This window comes from Xyrauchen texanus, chromosome 36 (genome assembly GCF_025860055.1).
Source record: "Xyrauchen texanus isolate HMW12.3.18 chromosome 36, RBS_HiC_50CHRs, whole genome shotgun sequence".
NCBI lineage: Eukaryota > Metazoa > Chordata > Actinopteri > Cypriniformes > Catostomidae > Xyrauchen > Xyrauchen texanus.
This window is the reverse complement of record NC_068311.1, coordinates 26,796,319-26,816,259: the sequence shown is the minus strand read 5'-3', so window position 1 is coordinate 26,816,259 and position 19,941 is coordinate 26,796,319. Positions and strand designations below refer to the sequence as shown.

The 19,941-nt window shown below is 39.0% G+C and overlaps 1 protein-coding gene across 3 annotated transcripts in view; it reads left to right on the top strand.

Annotated features, from left to right (window-relative positions):
- Nucleotides 1–259: 259 nt before the first annotated feature.
- Nucleotides 260–19,941, top strand: part of LOC127629942 (serine/threonine-protein kinase D2-like) — a 54,259-nt gene continuing 34,577 nt past the window's right edge. The window contains exons 1-2 of one of the 3 annotated variants that reach the window (XM_052107264.1): nt 260–799; nt 936–1,225. In XM_052107264.1, the coding sequence (XP_051963224.1) occupies nt 941–1,225 (285 nt within the window). In that variant the 5' untranslated portion in view covers nt 260–799; nt 936–940. Of the gene's footprint in view, nt 1,226–19,941 lie in introns of all 3 variants that reach the window. The other 2 variants (XM_052107263.1, XM_052107261.1) reach the window with 2 other exon arrangements.

Below are 19,941 nucleotides of genomic sequence, written 5' to 3'. Positions count from 1 at the left end.
GATTGGGGAGAGAGAGAGAGAGAGAAGGGACTGGGAAAGGAGCATAAGTGTGGGGCCCAGGCAAAAAGAGGATGACAAAATTGTTCCAGGGTGGGGGTTAGTTAACAAGGCAAACTGTTACACAAAGAGAGAGAGAGAGAGAGAGAGAGAGAGAGAGAGAGAGAGAGGGAGGTAGGGGTATGTGGGAGGAGACAGAAATTGAGTATGATCTCAGAGCTTTTCCTTTACATTTCTGATTGGGCAAGAGAGCTGTCAGTCACACCACTTCCTCCTGGCATCTGGGAGGTTCAGATAGTAGGGAGGTGGAGGCAGGGGGAGGAGGGAGTGTCTTTTGTAGTTTTCTAACTGAGACACATCAGACACTGCTCAGCACCGACAATAAACTGAAACACAGCCTGACTTGCAAAGCAAGCCTAACCAGGAGCTCTCTCCTTCTCCGGCTTGTTATCTGTTCTTTGAAGCCATCTTGGAAAGATTTTGGTTCAACTTTTTCTCCTTTGTCACGGTTTCATTCTTACCTTCACTGTGTTTCTTTCAAGTTTGGACGTTTTCCTCTTTAAAGCTTCTTTGGAGTCCTGCGAGAACAGGAAGCGGGAGGAGGAGGTTGAGAAGGAGGGGGCGAGACGCTCTCAGTTTGAAAGCCAAACTTTACTTATCTGCCTTTCTCACCTGCTCCTTCTCTGGAATGTAAGCCACGTAGAGTAGCTTTCCGTGAAAGAGAGGCAAAAAGAAAGAAGAGCCGCTTCCTGGAAAGGGATCCATTTTGTTTCAGCTATAAAGGACAAGGGACACTCAACAGGTACAGCCACTATTGATGAGTGAGTGTGTGTATTGATGTGTGTAGGTGTGTTGTTACCTCACACAACTTAGTTTTACCTCTCTCTGGGCTATCTTTGACTCCAGCATGGCCAACGTCAGTCCCTTCATGTCTCCAGGACCAATGTCCCAAGTCTTCTTCCCCCCGGGTGGGCCGTCCCCACTTGGGTCAGTGGTGATTCAGCAAGGGACACCGGTCTCTGTCCCTGTAACCCCTGGGTTCCCACCAGTGGACATGGGGGTGGCCCCAGGGTCCGGAGGAGCTTTGGTTATCCCATCCACACCCACGGCATCAGCCGGTGTCTCTTTTATCATACAGATTGGTCTGACTAGAGAGTCAGTGCTTCTACCCCAGACTGCAGACTTGGCTTACGTCAAACAGATTGCATGCTCAATTGTGGATCAGAAGGTAAGCACCACCCAATACGTTGTGATGTTGTATGCACTACCACTTTTGAACAGCAAGAATGAAAGTTAATAAGTTTTTAAGAAGCAAACACGCCCTCAGATTTAGAGTTGTTGTATTAGGTTTACCAGATTACAGAGTGTAAGTCTTGGTCTATTGCAGTTTACATTAGGAAATTTGGTGTGCAAATGATTATTCCAGAGTTGGGTTTACCTTTGGGTCAGAGAGAGCTTCAATTCACTTAGACATCAAAGATCCTTTACAACATTTTAAAACCTCACAAGCTCTTTATATGATAGTTGATCATTTCAATAGAGTGAGGATTTCCTTTAATGCCACTGTCTCCAGTCTTTGACACGCTAAGCTGCCATTAATGCTTCTGTAACTCTCACATGCATTGAAAACACAGTTATGCAATGAATGCAGACCGTACCGTGGTATATGGCAATTTTTAGCCCAGGGTCAGAATTTCTCCCTGCAAAAAATCACTGCAAGGTACTGATTTGTGAACTGATACGTGAGTCATGGAAAAGTTAGATGGGTATAAAACTACACATACTGTATATTAAAAGAGTCCAAAGCATTGAGCATGTTTACATGCACATTCTTACACCGATTATGCTTAATAAGCCAACAACATGCAAGGTCATTTAAAAGCCTTAAACGCTTTTCATTTACTGGAGTGGTGGTGGTGTAGTGGGCTGAAGCACATAACTGTTAATCAGAAGGTTGCTGGTTTGATCCCCACGGCCACCACCATTGTGTCCTTGAGCAAGGCACTTAACTACAGGTTGCTCCAGGGGAATTATCCCTGTAATTAATGCACTGTAATTCACTTTGGATAAATGTGTCTGCCAAATGCATAAATGTAAAATGTAAATGTACTGGTGTACGGCATAAACGGTTTAAGCAAAAAACAATCAGCACACATATATTTTTTTTAACAAACATATAAAATTATCAGCGTATTGCTGTGCAACCTCATCTGGGCCATCGTATCAGAGTTTACATGAATTTAGCTCATAATGGAAAATTTTGATGCATTTATGGCCTATTCTGACACAAAATGTCTAGACCCTATTTCAACCCTATTGGGACAAGAAACAGGCCAGCCATTTCACAACCCTCCTTATCTCTAATCTGCATTAGAACCAAACAGCTGAGATTTTGTCAGGCTGTGAAGTTATTCATTTATCAGATTTCCATGCTACTGGCAATGGCCAGGGTCAGCTTTAAAAAGTTCATTGGGAAAGGGTTTTTCCCAGGAAGCATTTGTAGTACATCACTACATCAGAAATCATGTTTTGTACAAAACACTTAGAACAGAGCATTGCAATTACAGTTTGGTCCTCAAGCTTTAGTTTTGTTTTCCTCATGAAGATGAATGCCTTTAACTGTTGCAAAACATGCCTTAGAAGGGGACTTGCTTACAGGATCTGTTTTTACGCTATTCTGTAGAAGACCTTATTTGGACCTAAATGGAAACACTGATCAAAAACTATTACTTTTCCCTTCACTGTGCAAAGCAGTTGATTGCAACAAGTCATCTATTGTTTACTATAGATTGTGAGATTTGTGAGTTTGGGTTTTGGCTCAAGCTTTCCCTCTTTCTCTTTCTTTCCTTCATCTCTCCTTGGCCTTAGGCAGAGTGAGTCACTGTGTTCCCTCTCTGTTTATTCAAATGGCTCTTTATCCCATAGACACTTTTTCCATTCATTTGGAGGTAATGTGGCAGCTGCACTCAAATCCTCCCACCTACATTTAATTTATTCTCTTCTATGCCCAGTTTTCATGTCCCTCGAGTCCTACCCATTAGGAAAGAGGCTGTTCTGCAAAACTGCTCAAACAACCTAAGTCTTTGGAGACCTAAGAGTCTGAATTAAAAATGTATCAATTTCATTACATTAGATAACAAAATATTAAAAGTGTCATCTCAAACAAATAAGACCTTTTCTTAACTTTTCTGAGACATGTTTGCAATTACTTTTAGCCAACTGGTGTCAAAAGGATTTTTAGTGGATGTACAAATTCAATTCCCCTCAAGTGTCCTAGCAGAGTAACCACATATAGTTAATCAACTCAACCTTTTACATATTCCACTGAGTTTGACCACCAGTGTTCAAATTGTTTTTATCTTAATATTTAACAATATAATGTATTTATTGTAAGTATTATTTTTAAAATGATTGCCATTTGGTTAGATATTTATTAAATAATGCAAATACATTTTTTTTAATGTGTGGCTTAAGTGCTTTTTGGGGCCACTGTATGCAAGGCATAAATAAAACTTTTACAAAGTACAAGGCAAGGACGGTCTCCATTGATTGGGATGTCCCTGTTGATCCTTGCCCTGCCTATTTCCCTGGCTGGCCCAGCACATAAGCAGTCTATTGTCCATCGAATTAAGAGGAGGAAAGGAAGCCTGTTTCCTCCCAAAGTGGGAGGCCATGATGTTCCTCCACCTCTGAACGGCTCCCTGGGGTTTCCTTCAGGAGTCTGTTTTCTACATGCAGGTTTAGAGACAATGCAGTTACTTGTATATAAGAACATCTCCATCCAACACACCTTCCCATCACCTATTTCTATTTGATGAGATAATAGGAAAGACACCTTTTCTAGCACCTTTTCTGACAGATATTCATAAAGGTTGTTATACAATATCAAACTGAAAAACTGTGAAAAGATACATTTGCATATTTTGATTGAACTCGCAATCGATTTTAACCTCATATTCTCTAAGGCTGAATGAGCTTCTCTCATGCACTCTGTGGCGCTATCAGAAAATTGCTTTCTTTGAGAATCCCGACCAGCCCGAAACGGCAACATTGGCTCAACCAATGGCGTGAGTTTGGAGTTTTTTTTATTTTCACAAAATGCAGTTTCGTTTGGCAATGCGTGTCGTAGAAATGGCATACTTTGTTAAAAGTCTGTCTGAATTAATGAACCTTTTTGCACGTGAGTTTCTCCTGTACTGACGGATCCCCCAGAATGAGTTCTTTAAAGCACGCTGTAATTAAAAGAAATCTCACTTTATACATAACTGTAGATGAACTGGAGGATAGATTATATATTATTAAACCTATAATGTGATTTTTAGATGTTTATAATGATTGATTATGATAGATAAGATGCGATTGTGACCGTGATGCTTTGGCTATGCGGGCAACCATATTGTTTACATTGCAATGCAGCATGGTATTCTGCGTGCATTAAGCATAGAAAGTTCTCAAAATCAAACCTGTCCTCATTTGTGGCACTGGAAGTGGTAAGAATGAGTGACGGACTGAATGGGAGAGGGAGTGATTGAACTAACTACTTTATAGATTATTTGTCAGAAAACATGGCCGCATCGCTGCATCAAAGCAGTCAGCTCCGGAGGTAATGGCTTTAATCTTTAATTCAGTGATTGTTTGAATGTTTGTGGAACAGTTAATGGATGGGCAAGGAGGAGGCTGGAACTGGCTAAACTATAAGCATAAATTTTAATGATATAAATTAACTTAAAACAACATAAAATATAAGGACACAGATACACATGCAATGCGGCTGCGTGCGTCTCTCTCTCTAGAACCGGTGTCTCCAGCTGCCCCTCATCTCGCTCTCCCGCTGATCAGCTGATTCGGCGCCGGCCCTACTCCATCATGGCCGGCCACGCTCCTCCCCTGCCTGATTCAGGCCAGGGCGCCACTGGTCTGACTAACTCCCCCCCCCATCTCCGGTGGGGAGATGCTGCCCTTCCGGCCGTTCTGTCAGCAGGTGGCCCACCCCACTTCCTCTGAACCTGGGGGGAGCGATGAGGGGAGGCGTGGGGAGAGGGAAAGGGCGTGCGGAGACACACAGCGAGAAAGAGGAGAGAGAGACCTTGCTCTCTGGCTCCCGGATGCACTGTCGCCCGGTCCTCAACCGCTCCTCCGCTCTCTGCTGGACACCAGTGTAACTGGCCCTGCTCGCCCCGCTCCGAACGGGACTCGAACTGGTGTCTCCGGTGTGGGAGGCAGATTTGATAACAAGGAGACTAAAGGCTATAGCCTCTAGTTGCTAGTGCACCTCTTGAGGTCAGGAGAGTGAGGTTTACACACTGCACAGCTATCTACCAGCTAGCTCCCATTACACCAGCTTGCTCCTCCCCTTGTGGACGGCAGCTAGTCCTCCCGCCCCGGTGGATGAAACCGCTCCTCCTCCCCTGGCGGATGGCAGCGGCAAGGACTCCGTGACAGTGCATCCCTCCTCCATCCCGGGTTTCGGCACCACTGTAAGAGTTAAAGGACAGGCAAGGAAGAGGCAGGAATTGGCTGAACAATAAACATAAACTTTAATGATATAAATTAACTTAAAACAACATAAAACATAAGGACACAGACACACACGCAACGCGGTCACGTGCATCTATCTCTCTCGAAGCGGTGTCTCTGGCTTCCCCTTATCTCGCTCTCCCGCTGATCAGCTGATTATGTGCCGGCCATGCTCCATCATGGCCCGGCCACGCTCTCCTCCTCATCACAGTTTGTAACATAAAAATAAGATATTGTTATGCTGAAAAGACTATTTGAGCAGCCGGTTCATTATGACAACCTCTTCAGTCCCTCTTTGTTGGAAAACAGAAGTACAATTGCAGATCACACTAGTTTGATTGCACGCCTCTAAACCCAGCCTAGTGTACTCACACTTGTGCTTGTACGTGTGAAAGGGCTAACTATTCTGTCACATAATCTCACAATTACATTGACAAGAATGTGTGGGTCAAAATGTGCTTTGAGTCTTGTCTCAGTTTTAGTTACCCAGTTTCTACTTCACTGCCTCCAGACAGATTTTTGCAGAATGTGTTAAGAGAAGTTTAGAATGTGGTTAGCAAAAAAATGTAGGTGTCTAAATAGTGACTAGCTAAAATAAAACAAATGATAAGGGGTGATGGTAAGTCATCACCCAGAACAGAATGTGTGCATTCCTTTATCTGGCTCCGTGGAGGACTACATTTTTTGGAATGGCTGAATCACACTAAAATCTGCTGTTTACCAATCTCTGGACTTGTATTCTTTTTGCCTGTTAATATTAGAAAAGAGACCAGTTTTGTAACAACTTAATTTAGTTTCATGCAAATGAGCAGCGACGTGATGCATGAACTACTGATGGCAGTGCAGACAGTAATGAAGCTCACCTAATGGTAGGATACTGCAGGCAATTAGGAAGCTACTAGCAACCAACAGTGAAGTGATGTGGCAACCTCAATTGATTTTACTGCTGTTGGTGTGAATGCCCTTGAGCCTGTTTATACTAAATAGAAGAATGTTAAACAGTACAAAAATGTATGCAGAATGAGTATTACCTGTTCATGGGAGGTTCTATTGTAACAACAGGAATCAAAGGCATCACTATGGCAATATGAGGTCATGGGCAATTCCACCACAATTCAGATCCATTCCAAACGTCCTGATAAAAGAGGTCGGATATCAGAGGGTGTTTCCCCAATCCTGTGGAAAGTGGAGCTTTAAGGACATTCATACGGAAATGTCACATCGTAAAATGTCATTTAATCAGTGCTATTTTTCAGTCAGTGCTTTTGCCTTTTTTTTTCTTTTTTTTTTTTACATGCTTAAAACTAAATAAATCTACTTGAAAAGCAAAATTTTATGGGATATTTATAGAGTATGTCTTGAATTAAGTTTAATTTTCTTTCACCAATGGCTAATTGTCTTTGCAATGTTTTAAGCAGAATCACTAATCATTTGTTTTCTGTATTACTGTGCTGTACAGCATACAGTGTCTGGTATCTGGGGGAATCACAGGTAATTTCTGTACTGTAGTCCTCAAACTCTTGTTCATTTGCATGGCTGCAGAGAGTCTTTGCATGGGAGAACCGTATTTCCTGGCTAATTTACTGTTTTGCACTGTTAACTATTTGACTATTCAAAACACAAGTTCGCATGAGCGGCTATATGCAGGAAGCGAATCACAAAGTGTGAATAGAGAAATGACAAGACAGACGATCTGAAGTATTATGTTTTGTTCGGTTCATTTTCATATTAGCTGATCTGACAGAAGTTGAAGATTTAGATAAGAGTTGCTGGCACAAGATCTTTCACTTGACTTAAAGTGAGCTTTGTTTTTGATCTGATCAGATGGACAGTATGCTAATAGAATAGCTTTATGGCTTTCTGTATTGGTTTTAAACATTTATTTATTTTTTCAAATATACATAGAATAGAGATTGTAGACAACAAATTAGATTTTTAAATATAACTAAACTGAAATAATAAAATAATAAATAAATGTTGCTAAACAAAGCAACCTTTGTATTTTAAATATTTGCTAAATAACACACATATATATATATATATATATATATATATATATATATATATATATATATATATATTTATAAAATATATTTTTTAAAAGCAATCTTATTCAAGTAGAAAAAGAAATAAACACACATTTATTCTCTATGCAAAAGTCACTGCCACAATGCATAGGATTGAGTTAAGAGTGGCTTATACTGTGTTACTATGCAGTTGCTAGTGCATTCTGGTTGGGTCCTGGGGTGTTGCTGTGTAGTTGCAAGTGGGTTCTGGGTAGCTGCTCTCTTAATGAAGCCGCATAATTTCAAGTACAATTTATGTCCATTACACAAGCATTTAGGACAAGTTGCATGCCAAAGTTAATACTTAGGGTTGAGTTGTTCCAATAACATTACATGTCACATGCAACTGCCAATGAAATGTAGAACTGACATCATAATATTTGGAATGCTCCCAGAATTAAACTAATACTTGTAACAGTCACTAATAATTGTTACTTTTGGTAAAGAAATATAAAAAAGAAAGCAAGCAATATGTTGGAACTGTAAATAGGTGAGGAAATAGATAGCAAACAGACTGGTGAGGAAGAGTTGTTGTAAAATCAGGCATATTGCCTATACTGAAGTAATTACATCAGATTTCGACCCTGCGTTTTGATACGCACATATGTCTTTTCTAGAATACACGCACACCATAGTTGGCTCATCTTTTGGTTGCAGAATGTGTTTTTCAATGCCATGCTGTGAGTAAATCGGTATGTAATTAATCTCATTAGGATTATATGCTTTTCAGACCAACCGTGGTTCGAAATTGGTTTCTTTGAAAGAATGGAGATTTTGGTGGGATGGGGTGTTAGACTGGTGTGTGCCTGGATTGAGTGCAATATAGGACAGTGTGAGTGTAAGGCGTGGGTGCGGTGTGTATGCTAATTTGGAGAAGGCGGAGCAGTGTATGTTTGTGTGTTCATGCACTACAGTAAGAACAGAGGTTTGTGTGTGAATGTGTTTCCAAGCCGGTTCACAGCATAAAGAGAAATGAGTGGGTAAACACATGATCTCAGGATGAGGAGAGAAGTGTGGTTCCTCTCAGGCTGCCAGTGTTCAATTTCTGAGCTCCCTGTTTCCCTCGGTACTTTTTTATAAGTGGATGAGTGTGACAATGTTAATTGGACATAGTACTACAATAACACAATGTTTTGGGACATTTAACATGGTAATATCTTGTTTTTAGACATGTACCAACAGTAACATGGTAATGTTATGGTTTTTGGACATGTAATATGGTAACATTTCTTTTGACAAATATGGTAAATATGGTATACCAAGTTTGTAGATGTGTACTATGGTAATATCATGGAATTCTTATCATTTCCAAGGTACACAAATATGGTTATCTTTCATTCCCATGATATATTTCAAAGTTCTATGTTATTACAATCTGATGCCACCACTGTAACATGGAATGTCCACAATATTGTTTTTGTAAGGTTCATCTTTGATGCATCTTTTACATCCTCTATAAGAAATAAAGTTCTGGTTTTGGTTGGGGGCCTTGGGGATCACTGTGGCATTCCTATTGGCTTACCTGCCCCATCGTCCTGACGCCTGGCCCACAAAAGCCTATTTCAGCACGGTGGAGCACACACTCCATAAAGTCCCTTTGCTGAGTCCCCTCCTCCCCCTTCTCCCCTGTGCTTGCCAGCCATGCCTCTCGTATTACTGTTCACTTGAATAAAAAAGGACTGCTTTGTTTTCAGAGCCCTTGCCTCAGCCCCGGGCACAGAAAGTAAGCTTGTGTGTGACAGACTCTCTCAAACATTGTTAATCCAGAGGGCCTAATGAAATCACTGTGTTTGTGTTTGTCTGTAGTGTGCATGAGTTTACATCTAAGCCAACATGTTGAAGTCTGGAGGCAGACAGTTTCAATCCCATTTTCAGACACCGTTGTTTTGTGTTGTTGCCTTGTAGATGTCTCTTTGCTGAAACTCATTTTGACAACATGATTAGCATATGCAGGCAAAATGAATAATTGCCTTAATTTTATAGGAATGCTAAATACAACTTAAGCTGTCTTAAACAGCATCTGTTGCATGCAGTCTATTACCACAGTTGGTAAAAACTAATAAAAATGTGTTTACTATTTGCTAAAGCCCTTAATATCCGACCTCGTTTATCAGGAGGTTTGGAATGGATCTGAATTGTGGTGGAATTGCCCGTGACCTCATTTTGCCATATTTAGCTGTCTATATAGACATATATATATATGTTTTGTTTTTCCAGTAAGGTCTACTTTTCCAGACAAATAAACTTCCTGTGGGTGGAGTTTGCTCCATAGAAAAAGTGCTTTACAGATAGTTACGTCATGTCCCTTTTTGTTATCACTGAGCATATTGTTAACCCAGACTATTCCTTGCAAAGCAGGTTTCAGTTTAACTTTATACATCAGTCGTGGGCCGTGCATTTAAAGTCTAGGCCTTCAGGGTGATTCATGCCATTAAGAAAACACAGTTTCACAATGAATAAGACACCCTATGGCTTTGGGTATCATACATTATGTCACAGCAAACTAGTAATATCAATTGACATTTTAAAAACACATCCACGCACGAAAGCCAGAACTTTAAACGACACTTAATGCTCAAGCAAGACTAATTTGAACTGCAGCATGACTGATTTGTGAAATGAACATTTCCCAAACAGACATTCAAAAATCTGAATTTTTCATAGGAAAATAACAACCCAACCCAACTAGCAACCCAACTGATAAACAATGCTGCAACGCTAGCATTTGTGCTTCAGTGTACGATTATCAAAATTTACCATGTTTTATACACCTGCTTCAGCAGGCATTTGTTAAACAAGCTTTAATATCATGTAATGTGGAAACTAATTTATCGATATTATTTAATAAAGTGAATGTTTATCACTTACTTTGTAAATCTCCCTGAGTCTCGACATGTTTGTGTGACATCATGCCCCTGCATCTCGGCGAAATCAGAGTTGTTATTCTGACTTAAAGATGCATTACATTGCACAATTCCTAGTAAAAAGTTGTAAAATCCAATTTTCTGAGTTGAATTGAACCCAGCATTACTTTTCAAAACTTGATCCGACACTGAATGCTCAAGCAGCCTAATTTACACTTTGAAAACTCCTGATGTTGCTATAACAATGAAAAAGCACTTACCAATTTACTTGAAGTGAAAACCAGTCCTCCTTTCCTGTTTAATAAATTAAGCAATCACACGGTCATGCAGAACATCTCATGTTTTTAAGAGGTTGTGATGTGGCAGTGACAGCCGACTCATCAGCATGTTCATGCATTTTTTCCACTTGAATTACGTACATCACTTCAAGTGTCACTCAAGGCCTGCCAGAAAGCCTTGACTGTGACATATCCTAAAGAAAAAATCAGTCAATCTGATTGGCTGATGAATATGACAATCTGACTTTAGTTGCTCATTCATTTGCACTGTTGAGGATTCTGTGTAAATTCTGAAGGCCTGAGGGGTTGGAGCTCCGCTAAATTCACTGTAAAACACGGCTTCACAGGGCTTATTGCTTTAATGTAAAATACTATTGCAGCAGTGTGACATAGCACTGTTGTTTGAGGTATCATTGGTATTTGTACCCGTTCTGCAGGCTGCCATGCACTACATAGCATGCCCAGCCAGGTGTAGAATGTTAATTTGGTCTTCGCACTGTTTTCCATGACAGACATTCACCTTTGTTACTCATAGGCCTATGTGTGCAATCCACTCATGACTCAAGGGCAAGCTGTTTTCACACCACAGATATAATATACAGATGATAGCATGGGGATGATGCAGGAGCATTACACAAATAAATAGACTTAGTTCCTCCACAAGTGCTTTCCTTCCCACGCTGAATGTGAGCCTCTCCACCTGGAGATTCTACCAAAGCTTTGCAGAAGTCTGACAGGCTTCCTGATGTCTTGGACCAAAGCCGATGGGAATAATGGTCTAACCATAGTCCATTGTTGCTTTGCCTCTTTCTCTTTACTTTAGCTTGAAATATAGTGCTTTCCCTGTTGAAAAGACCAGCTTAGATCCAGCATGTATTTCCAAACTGGCTTGGTTTTTACAAAAAGTAAAACATATGGGATGCAAGAGTTCAGCCGTAGTTTCTCCCTAACTCTTTGAGAATTTAAACAGCACTCGTTACGCCATTGTATTGTATGTATTTTTAAAGTTGGTACATAGTAGTTAAAGACACCTATTATAAAGTGGGACTGTTTTATGTACTGTGTCGGTGTACACTTGCAAATATGACCTCAAAACGAATAGAAATAGACTAAAAGCTAAAACTTAAAAATAAATCTTTCTGCTATTTTCCCCTTTACCAGGAGGGTACTTATATCTAGTTTCATTTGGCAGGTCAGCTCCTTAACTTGCTGTTTAGAGTTGAACTGCATTGATTACTTGCATTTTAAAGTACACTGCAGGGGGTTATATAATGTACATGTGGAACATGGTGGAGAAACAGAAGAATAAAGTCAACACATGTGAGCAAAATCTTTTAGCCCATTGTACTCCTTATGAACTCAATGTATTTGTTGGTATGAATCAGCTAATGACATCATTACTACCTAGAGCGTCACCTCTATTGACGGGAAGTTCTCATTCACTCATGTCACTCAGGTTGTAGGGATGTGCCTCAGGGCAAAAAAACTGTTGGTATTTCTGATATTTCTCTGAGCTCTGAGGCACTATGACATCGCATGCTCTAAAATTAGCCTGAGTCGCAAAAAGCATTTGTTCCATCACGCACAAACACAAAAGCCTGTGGAATTCCTGAACGGATGCAAGCAGATTTTGGGTGTTAATGAGCGTAGCACATTGACGTATTTACACTGCAATCGCCATGGAAGCATTTCATTAAACTTCAATAGCTGGTAAAAACCCGTTTCATGACAGTGAAAGTCTTAGAAAGGTCTGGCCATGGGTGTTGCCTCAAACATTATTTATATTACATCATTTTACATATTTTAAAAGAGTCTTGTTTGCAACTTAATACAAACATTTGCATACCTGACCTCCAATTTCTACAAACATAAAGTCGGCCACAGTCCAATGTCTGTCTTGCATTCATAATTATAAGGTCACAGTGGAACGAATGCTTATGAAATTAGAGAACAGTTTTTAAGAAGGGCCATCTGTGTGGAATTGTACATTGCGTGTATAAGCTATTCTTATTGGAAACTGCTATGTTGAGAACAACCAAGCAATGTTCCTAATATTAATTCAGTCCTATTCACCACTTTACACAATAATCTGCTCTTGCTTCATACGTACTGCTCAAAGCTTCTATGAATAGAGCTTTCTTCCAAAAGAATGATACATTTCACCTTATAGGAATAGTTCAACCAGAAATAAAAATGCTTGTAAATGTAGTTACTTATGTTATGCAAATGTTAAAATGTATCGCCTTACAAAATGTGCACTATAGTAAATGTGTTTTGATGCCCTAAAATGGCATTGTGTGAGGAACAGGGCAAAAAGTAATTGTTAATGAACTGATAATCTGCTATTTTAATCGTGATTTGTGTGAAAGTGAATAAAAGTCAACCTAGTCTCATTGAATGAACATTACTATAACGTCATTTTTGCAAACTGACTTTTTATGTGCTGCTTTCCACTTTTGCTGGAGCTTCCTGGTAAAATTAACACTAGAGGTGCATCAATAACTGTGTTTTATTCACTTTCACACAAATCATGTGTACAACGGCTGATTATGACTTTATAAACACTTATTTTTAGCTCTTTTACTCACACACTGCTTTGTTATGGTATCTAAACACTTTTACTATTATGCATCATTTGAAAAACAATACATTACAATGCTTATATTACAGACTCACCTACATTTACACACTTAATGCAATGTAATTAATTTGCGCAGTGGCCTCAAAGAGTGTTGGACTTTGGACTCGGAAGAACCCGGTTCGAAACCAGTCAAGCATGTAAACTGACTCGTGAGACAAGAGTATCTTTGAAGTGACACAAGATGACGTGGTTGATTTTTATATAAAAAAAAATATTTCTCATTTTGTTTTTGGACACTATCGGTTAGGATTTTGCTTTGGTTAAGAATGCATGCTTTGTTTCCATCTCTCATTTAATTTTAAATCACTAAAGGTGATGTTTAGGTTAATGTTTTAGGTTAGGGAGGTATGTTTTACTCATTAAAAACACTAACATTCACTTTAAAAACATTGTCAGATTACGACACCATCTTACTCGCTATTGGCGCCCCCCACAGGACATTTCACTGGGGCAACTGCAACGTGTAATAAGGCATGTCATTTCGTTTTGTAAAAATTTTGCAATGGTCACATAATTTTCATGAGATCAGGCTGATAAAAGTAATTGTTGTTGTAGCGTCTCTAGTGGTCATTTCCCCAGGAAACTGCTGCAATATGCACAACAAACTTTTTCAAAATGTAGTTATAGCAATGTGATTCTACGAGACAAGGCTGTAAATGTCATCTAGAGTAGATCAAATACCTTAGTCAGAATATCACTTACATTCAGTGTAGAATAGCATTACACACAATCAGGGTCAGCAGATATGATTGAATCTGTGTTGCTTGATTATATGCTTTATATCGGTCGGTTGTAATAATTATTGCTCTGCAAATAGTGGCTATGATGGTTTTATTGCTACCTGAGAAGGTCATATCAGAGCTTCTGGTGTGATCGGATCTTTGGTCACTGATTATATTAAGACTGTATAATCATTGATGACAGTGTAACAAAACATAGATATGCACAGTAGCATCAAGCTATTTATGTGGCAGCGCCACCGTTTGTGAAGATATGGCTTTGCACTAGCTTTGGTAAACTGAAAGATGATAGTATTTTTAAAAACAGAGAACATTTCAAGATCTTCACATCATAAATGTACTAACTTCAGATTAAATCGCTTGTGCCATCTTTAGCTGGGGGTGCACAGTTCTCTCTTTTGTTTAGGCAATTTAAAAGATAAAACTACACCACTGAAAAGAGAGATCTTGCTTTATTGGTTAAAAGAGCTTGATACACAAAAGATGTCTGTTAAATGCCTGACCTCATCTGGGGTGAGGTTGTGAACTCAAAGCCATATATAGGACTTTGTGAGCTAGCAAGAAAAAAACATTTTTTTAAGTGTTTCCCATACAACTACATAACTCACTGCTTAACCACCATAGTACGATACATCGTTGGAGAAATTTTCTATCTAGACAGGACTGTTTCCCAAAACTGTAGTAACTATGTTGCACATCAGATACAGTGCGCTGCAATAGTGGAGCTACCCTTTATATCAGACTTTGGGGTTCCCCCGGCGCACTTGAGCAGATAAGTACAGGCACACTCTTCAAAAACCAATAAGATCTTATGCGTTAACATGGACAAGCCATGTTCACCGCACATGTTAAACCACTTTCTCTTAACAGCCTTCAATCCTTTAAATGGCTGCATTTGTGTCTACAAGCGGCACTTTCTGCTAAACCCCGGAATAAGCAGTTTTCTTGAAGTGCATGTAAACAAGGACAATGTCTTGATTGACTGAAATATAAATACTGTATACATGGAATAAAACATTATGGAAGCCTCAGCAAAGTCAAATGATGTCAACACAGCAAACTATCAAGAAACTATTCTTCTTACCACAGGTATTTAGCTGTAGAACCAACTACACAACTTTGCAATGCTGTTTGTGAATGTTCATTAGATCTATGGTTTTGGGAAACACCAAATAAGTTGGTAACGATGGAATTTACGACCATAATTAGCTAACAATGCTTATGGGAAATGCACCCCAGGTGACCCAACTCCAAAAATGGCTCGACCAGATGTGTGAGTTTGGGGCAGGTCAATCTTTCAAACAACCAATGGAAGACGGGAAGTCCTCTGGAATCTGTTGAAAAATGTAACAACTTTAGCTTTAAGACTTAAGTTGCAAAAATATGTTAGATTTGGTAAGTCTGATCATTTTCCGTGAATCTGTTCAAATGGTTTGTTTCAACGAATAAGCACTCTGATTCAACTATATGCTTGCTTCATCACTCAAAAAGTTTACGGAAATCCCCCAGTGGCATTTTGCAATGTATTAAATAGTTTGAGTAAACAATGTATGTTGGTAAATATTGCTCTTTATGTATTTTTAAAGTGGTTAATGGGCAAGGAGGAGGCGAGAACTGGCTTGGCAATATAAATAACAGTTTAATGAAAAACTGGACCAAAAACACACAAACATAAATACACAGAGCATCTGCCTGTCATTCTCCCTCTCTCTCGAACCATCATCACCGGCCATCTTTCTCCCTCGCGTGCCCCCACCAGGCTGATTGGGGACCGGGCGTGTGTTGTTCCAGCCTGGCCCCACCCTCCTCCACTCTACAGTATTGTTGTATTGGTGCATGCAAATGAAATAATTCATCATTCTTTCTTGTTCATTTAGTAAAAAACAGTGTTATAATGTTTTAATCTACTTTATATTTCCCAGCCCTTGTGCTGGCCATAGAAAGGTATATAAACTAAGTGTGTGTATTGTGAACACTATATATACATATGTGAAAGGAAGTGGTGGTAATAATGAAAAGCAGAACTCAAGTCTATTCGTTCATGTTTCGCACTTCTCTGTTGCTATTTTTAATTTGGATTCTCCTGCTCTCATATTTCTCATTTTGGCTAACCCAGACATCAAATAGAAAAAATATATTCAGAACTCTGCAAATATGCTAATATGAAATATTCTCATTGAAAACATAAAAAGCATAAAAGGCCATAAAAGTCTCTTTTATCCTCTTCATGCTGCCATGGCACTTTTGAAAGTGACCTCTCTGGTTGCATACTGTCTCTAAATGCTATAAAGCAGGTCTTTGAGTTTAAGTTGGAGTCGGTTCAATGGGCATTTCCATTACAATTAGCTGATGTTTGGAAAAGCACACAGAGTGCAATCTTAGGAAAAAGCGATTTCTCTTTCCATTATTAAGGAGTTTGTTTGGTAAGGACAAGGCTTTGACGTGTGGGAATAATAACAGCTTCTTTGCATTGTAGTGTGGACAGGGAAAACAGAGATATTTGAAAACTATGATGTATTTGTTGTCATGTGACGCAGTCAAGATATCGGCGGCGGAACACAATTACAGTTGTGTTTCAGACCATTCATAGTGTTACCCTTCTTAAATTTGTGCAGGATATTTAGCATTTTCATTAGTATTGGTGTGGACTAAAAACGTTTGGAACATTTTGAAAATGCTGTTTTCAAATGTATCCAGAATAATGTGGACATAGCATTAGCTAAATATATATGCATGTTTGTTTTTTCCATATGTTTGCATTTTTCAATAAAGCACAAGCTTACAGGGTGAGCAGTACTTCACTAACAAAACGTACCATACTACATGGTATTCTGTGAAGTTCCTTAAGGTACCATGTAAATACAATGCATGAACAGCTTTGCCATCATAGTTTGGCCATAATTTTTTTATATTTTGAGAAAATTGGGAGAAGCTGATTCCAGATTAGTTTAAACACTGAAGCTCAATAGCGATCACATTTTATTGGCACTTGATAAGAAATTTAAGGAGGGAAACCACAGATCATAATGTCACTCCTCTTTATTCCTTTCAGAAAGTCCATAGATTTGCAATATTACATGTAAGCATAGGGCATTGGCTATTATTAGCATGAGGGTTTGTGTCAACCTGCTCATGTCTGCTGAGACAAAACAGGGTCAAAGTCCTGAAGGGTGTTTTGACAGGTGTTTGCGTATACTGCCACGGTGTTGTCTTAGGTAAAAAGAAGAGAAAACCTTCCCCACCTAAGCTGGTTTTCTGTTTTAAGATAGTCTTATCTGGTTTAAGTTGGTCTGCCAGCCTGACCAGTTTAAAAGTGGCAGAAAAAAAAGAAGAGATGACATGGTGGACATGGTGGCTTCCATAATTCATCAGAGTCATAATGGGTGCAGCAGCCTGAGACTATGCGGGAAACACAATCCTAGTCAACACAAAGCACTCTTAGAAACACTGCGCTGTCTCCAAGCAAAGACCGTGAAATGGCAGATATGATTGCACCAGCATCTATTGTCTGACCTGTGCAAACATGCATAGGAACAAATGGAGATACATAGCCAAGCAATATATGGCTGAGAGTTCGGCCTATGTTGCATTCAAATTCTTACTTTTTTCTGAATAAACACGTCTTTTTGGCATCAGTTTAGTTGATAATTAAAATATGCATTGGTTGGCATTGATATAGTTAACCATTGTCTGAACTGGAGCTGCACCGTTCAACTATGTCAATGAGTTATAAGCCACGTCCAAATTAATCTGTTTAAGTTGGGAAACTCTGTTTTCAGTTTTCTAATGTCATTGTTTTCCAAAGTATGTGGTTAATGGAGAGCATTTTCAAATTGCTCAGTTTTTGTGGAGGAAAACACTGTTCTAGTGTGGATGAGAGGTGTAAACAGAATAATAAATACATTTTCAAAATAAAATGCATTAGTGTGGATGTGGCCATAATCTTACATACTTTTGACAATTTGCATAAAGTCTGGTCCACTTTTGCAGCTTATTCGTTAGTTTAGCTTATGCGGCTAGTTTATATTTTTTTTTTTACAAAAAATATAAACTAGCCGCAAACTTGCCACTCATTATTTTCACATGCAAATTATGTGTTTGCCAGAAGTTTGCAGCTATTCTCCGGTAGTGGTGAACCTCTGGCAAACCTCTGACAACACCAAGTTTGCAGCAAACCTCATTTGCATGTGAAAATGATCAGTGATGAATTTTGAGAAATCATGAACTCTCGATTTTCTTAAGGGCTTTCTTAGACACGAAGATACTGTCTGACCAACATACAGTATAAAGCAACTGACCACAACTTGTTTTGTTTTTATGTGCAGTTTAGGGTCAGGTTTTAGTGATACTGATCTGTGACTAGGGTTGCCAACTGTCCCCTATAAAACTGAATCTTCCCCTATTTGAGGGAACAATCAATATGGGACATGTTTTGTCACATATACACACCCGAACTGCTGAGATGTTTCAAAAACCAGAAGAAATGTAGGCCTACATAAAACACACACTTTTCATGAAAGTTGTGTGAGATATCAGCTGTTAAATGTTACATGGCTGGGGGAAAGTTCAATGAAAATAAGTGAATGTTTTCTGCCGTGTTTAATTCAGAAGCAGCAGAATTTTGCCAAACATTACATTCTAGCTTATAATAAAAAAAAAATCTCACCATTAAGATTAAAAAAACACCAGTAATATGTCAGTGCTCATCCTGTAAGAAAGACTCAGCTAAATGACATAGCATTTTAAGTACAAAAGTACAATACAATACAGGTTTATTATAAGAGTGCTATACCTTAAGCGCAGATCAATGCGTTAAGTCATATGCTCAATGTCAGTGGGCATGGCCATGAAGTTTTAATATTTTTGTGCAAGCATGCTCTAAGTCTAGGTGCAAGTGGGATGTAAAATTGCATGCTCAAACTGCTAATAGGCTGGGTAAATTACAATTTAATTCAGAGGTTTTTGTCCAGTTCTTGCACAGTCTGCATCCTATTATATATTCCATTTCCTGTCAAGCAACGTCAATATGAAGTCAGCACATTCACAAGAATTTTGGTAGTGTTATTGGGCTGTATGTAATGCATTAGAAGAATAGAAATACAGACCAGTTGTCTCTTATGTTTTTTTGTGCAGTAACTTCTTCCTTGCTGTGAACTCTCTCCCATTTTGTCTGAAAATTGGATAAGACATAGCACACGGTCATTACGCGTTGATGTGATTTTGGGGTGGCTCAGGTGGTAGAGCGGGTCGGCTGCCAATCGCAAAATTGCCGGTTTGATTCCTGGCCCACACGACTCCACATGCTGAAGTATCCTTGGGCAAGACACTGAACCCCAAGTTGCTACCATTGGCAGGCTGTGGTGTGTGAATGTGTGTGTGAATTGGTGAATGAGACACAATATAAAGCCCTTTGGTAACCTCTAAGGTTAAAAAAAGTGCTATATAAGTGCAGATAATTTTCTTATATTTCCCTTGTGATGAATACATTATTTCATGTTAAGCATTTTCTCTCCAATAAAATTCCATTATAATGTCTCTTTGCTTTAAACATTACATACACTTGTACTGAGATAGTGGGCCTGGAAGGTCAAATACGTTTTTTTTAATAAACACTACTCGCTATAAAATAATGAGCTCAATTTTAAACAGATAGCTGGTTTGTTAAGCTTTAAATCTGGACATAGCTTGAGCTTTATTATGGGAAAGAAAATGCTTACAGAAAAATATTGTCTTTCTACATTGATTGCAGCTTTGTAGTGTTTAATAAAAGTGAATATTGATAGCAATTTGGTTCTTTCTGGTTGTTGTATTAAAGCGGTTTTCATTTTAAGCGTGTTA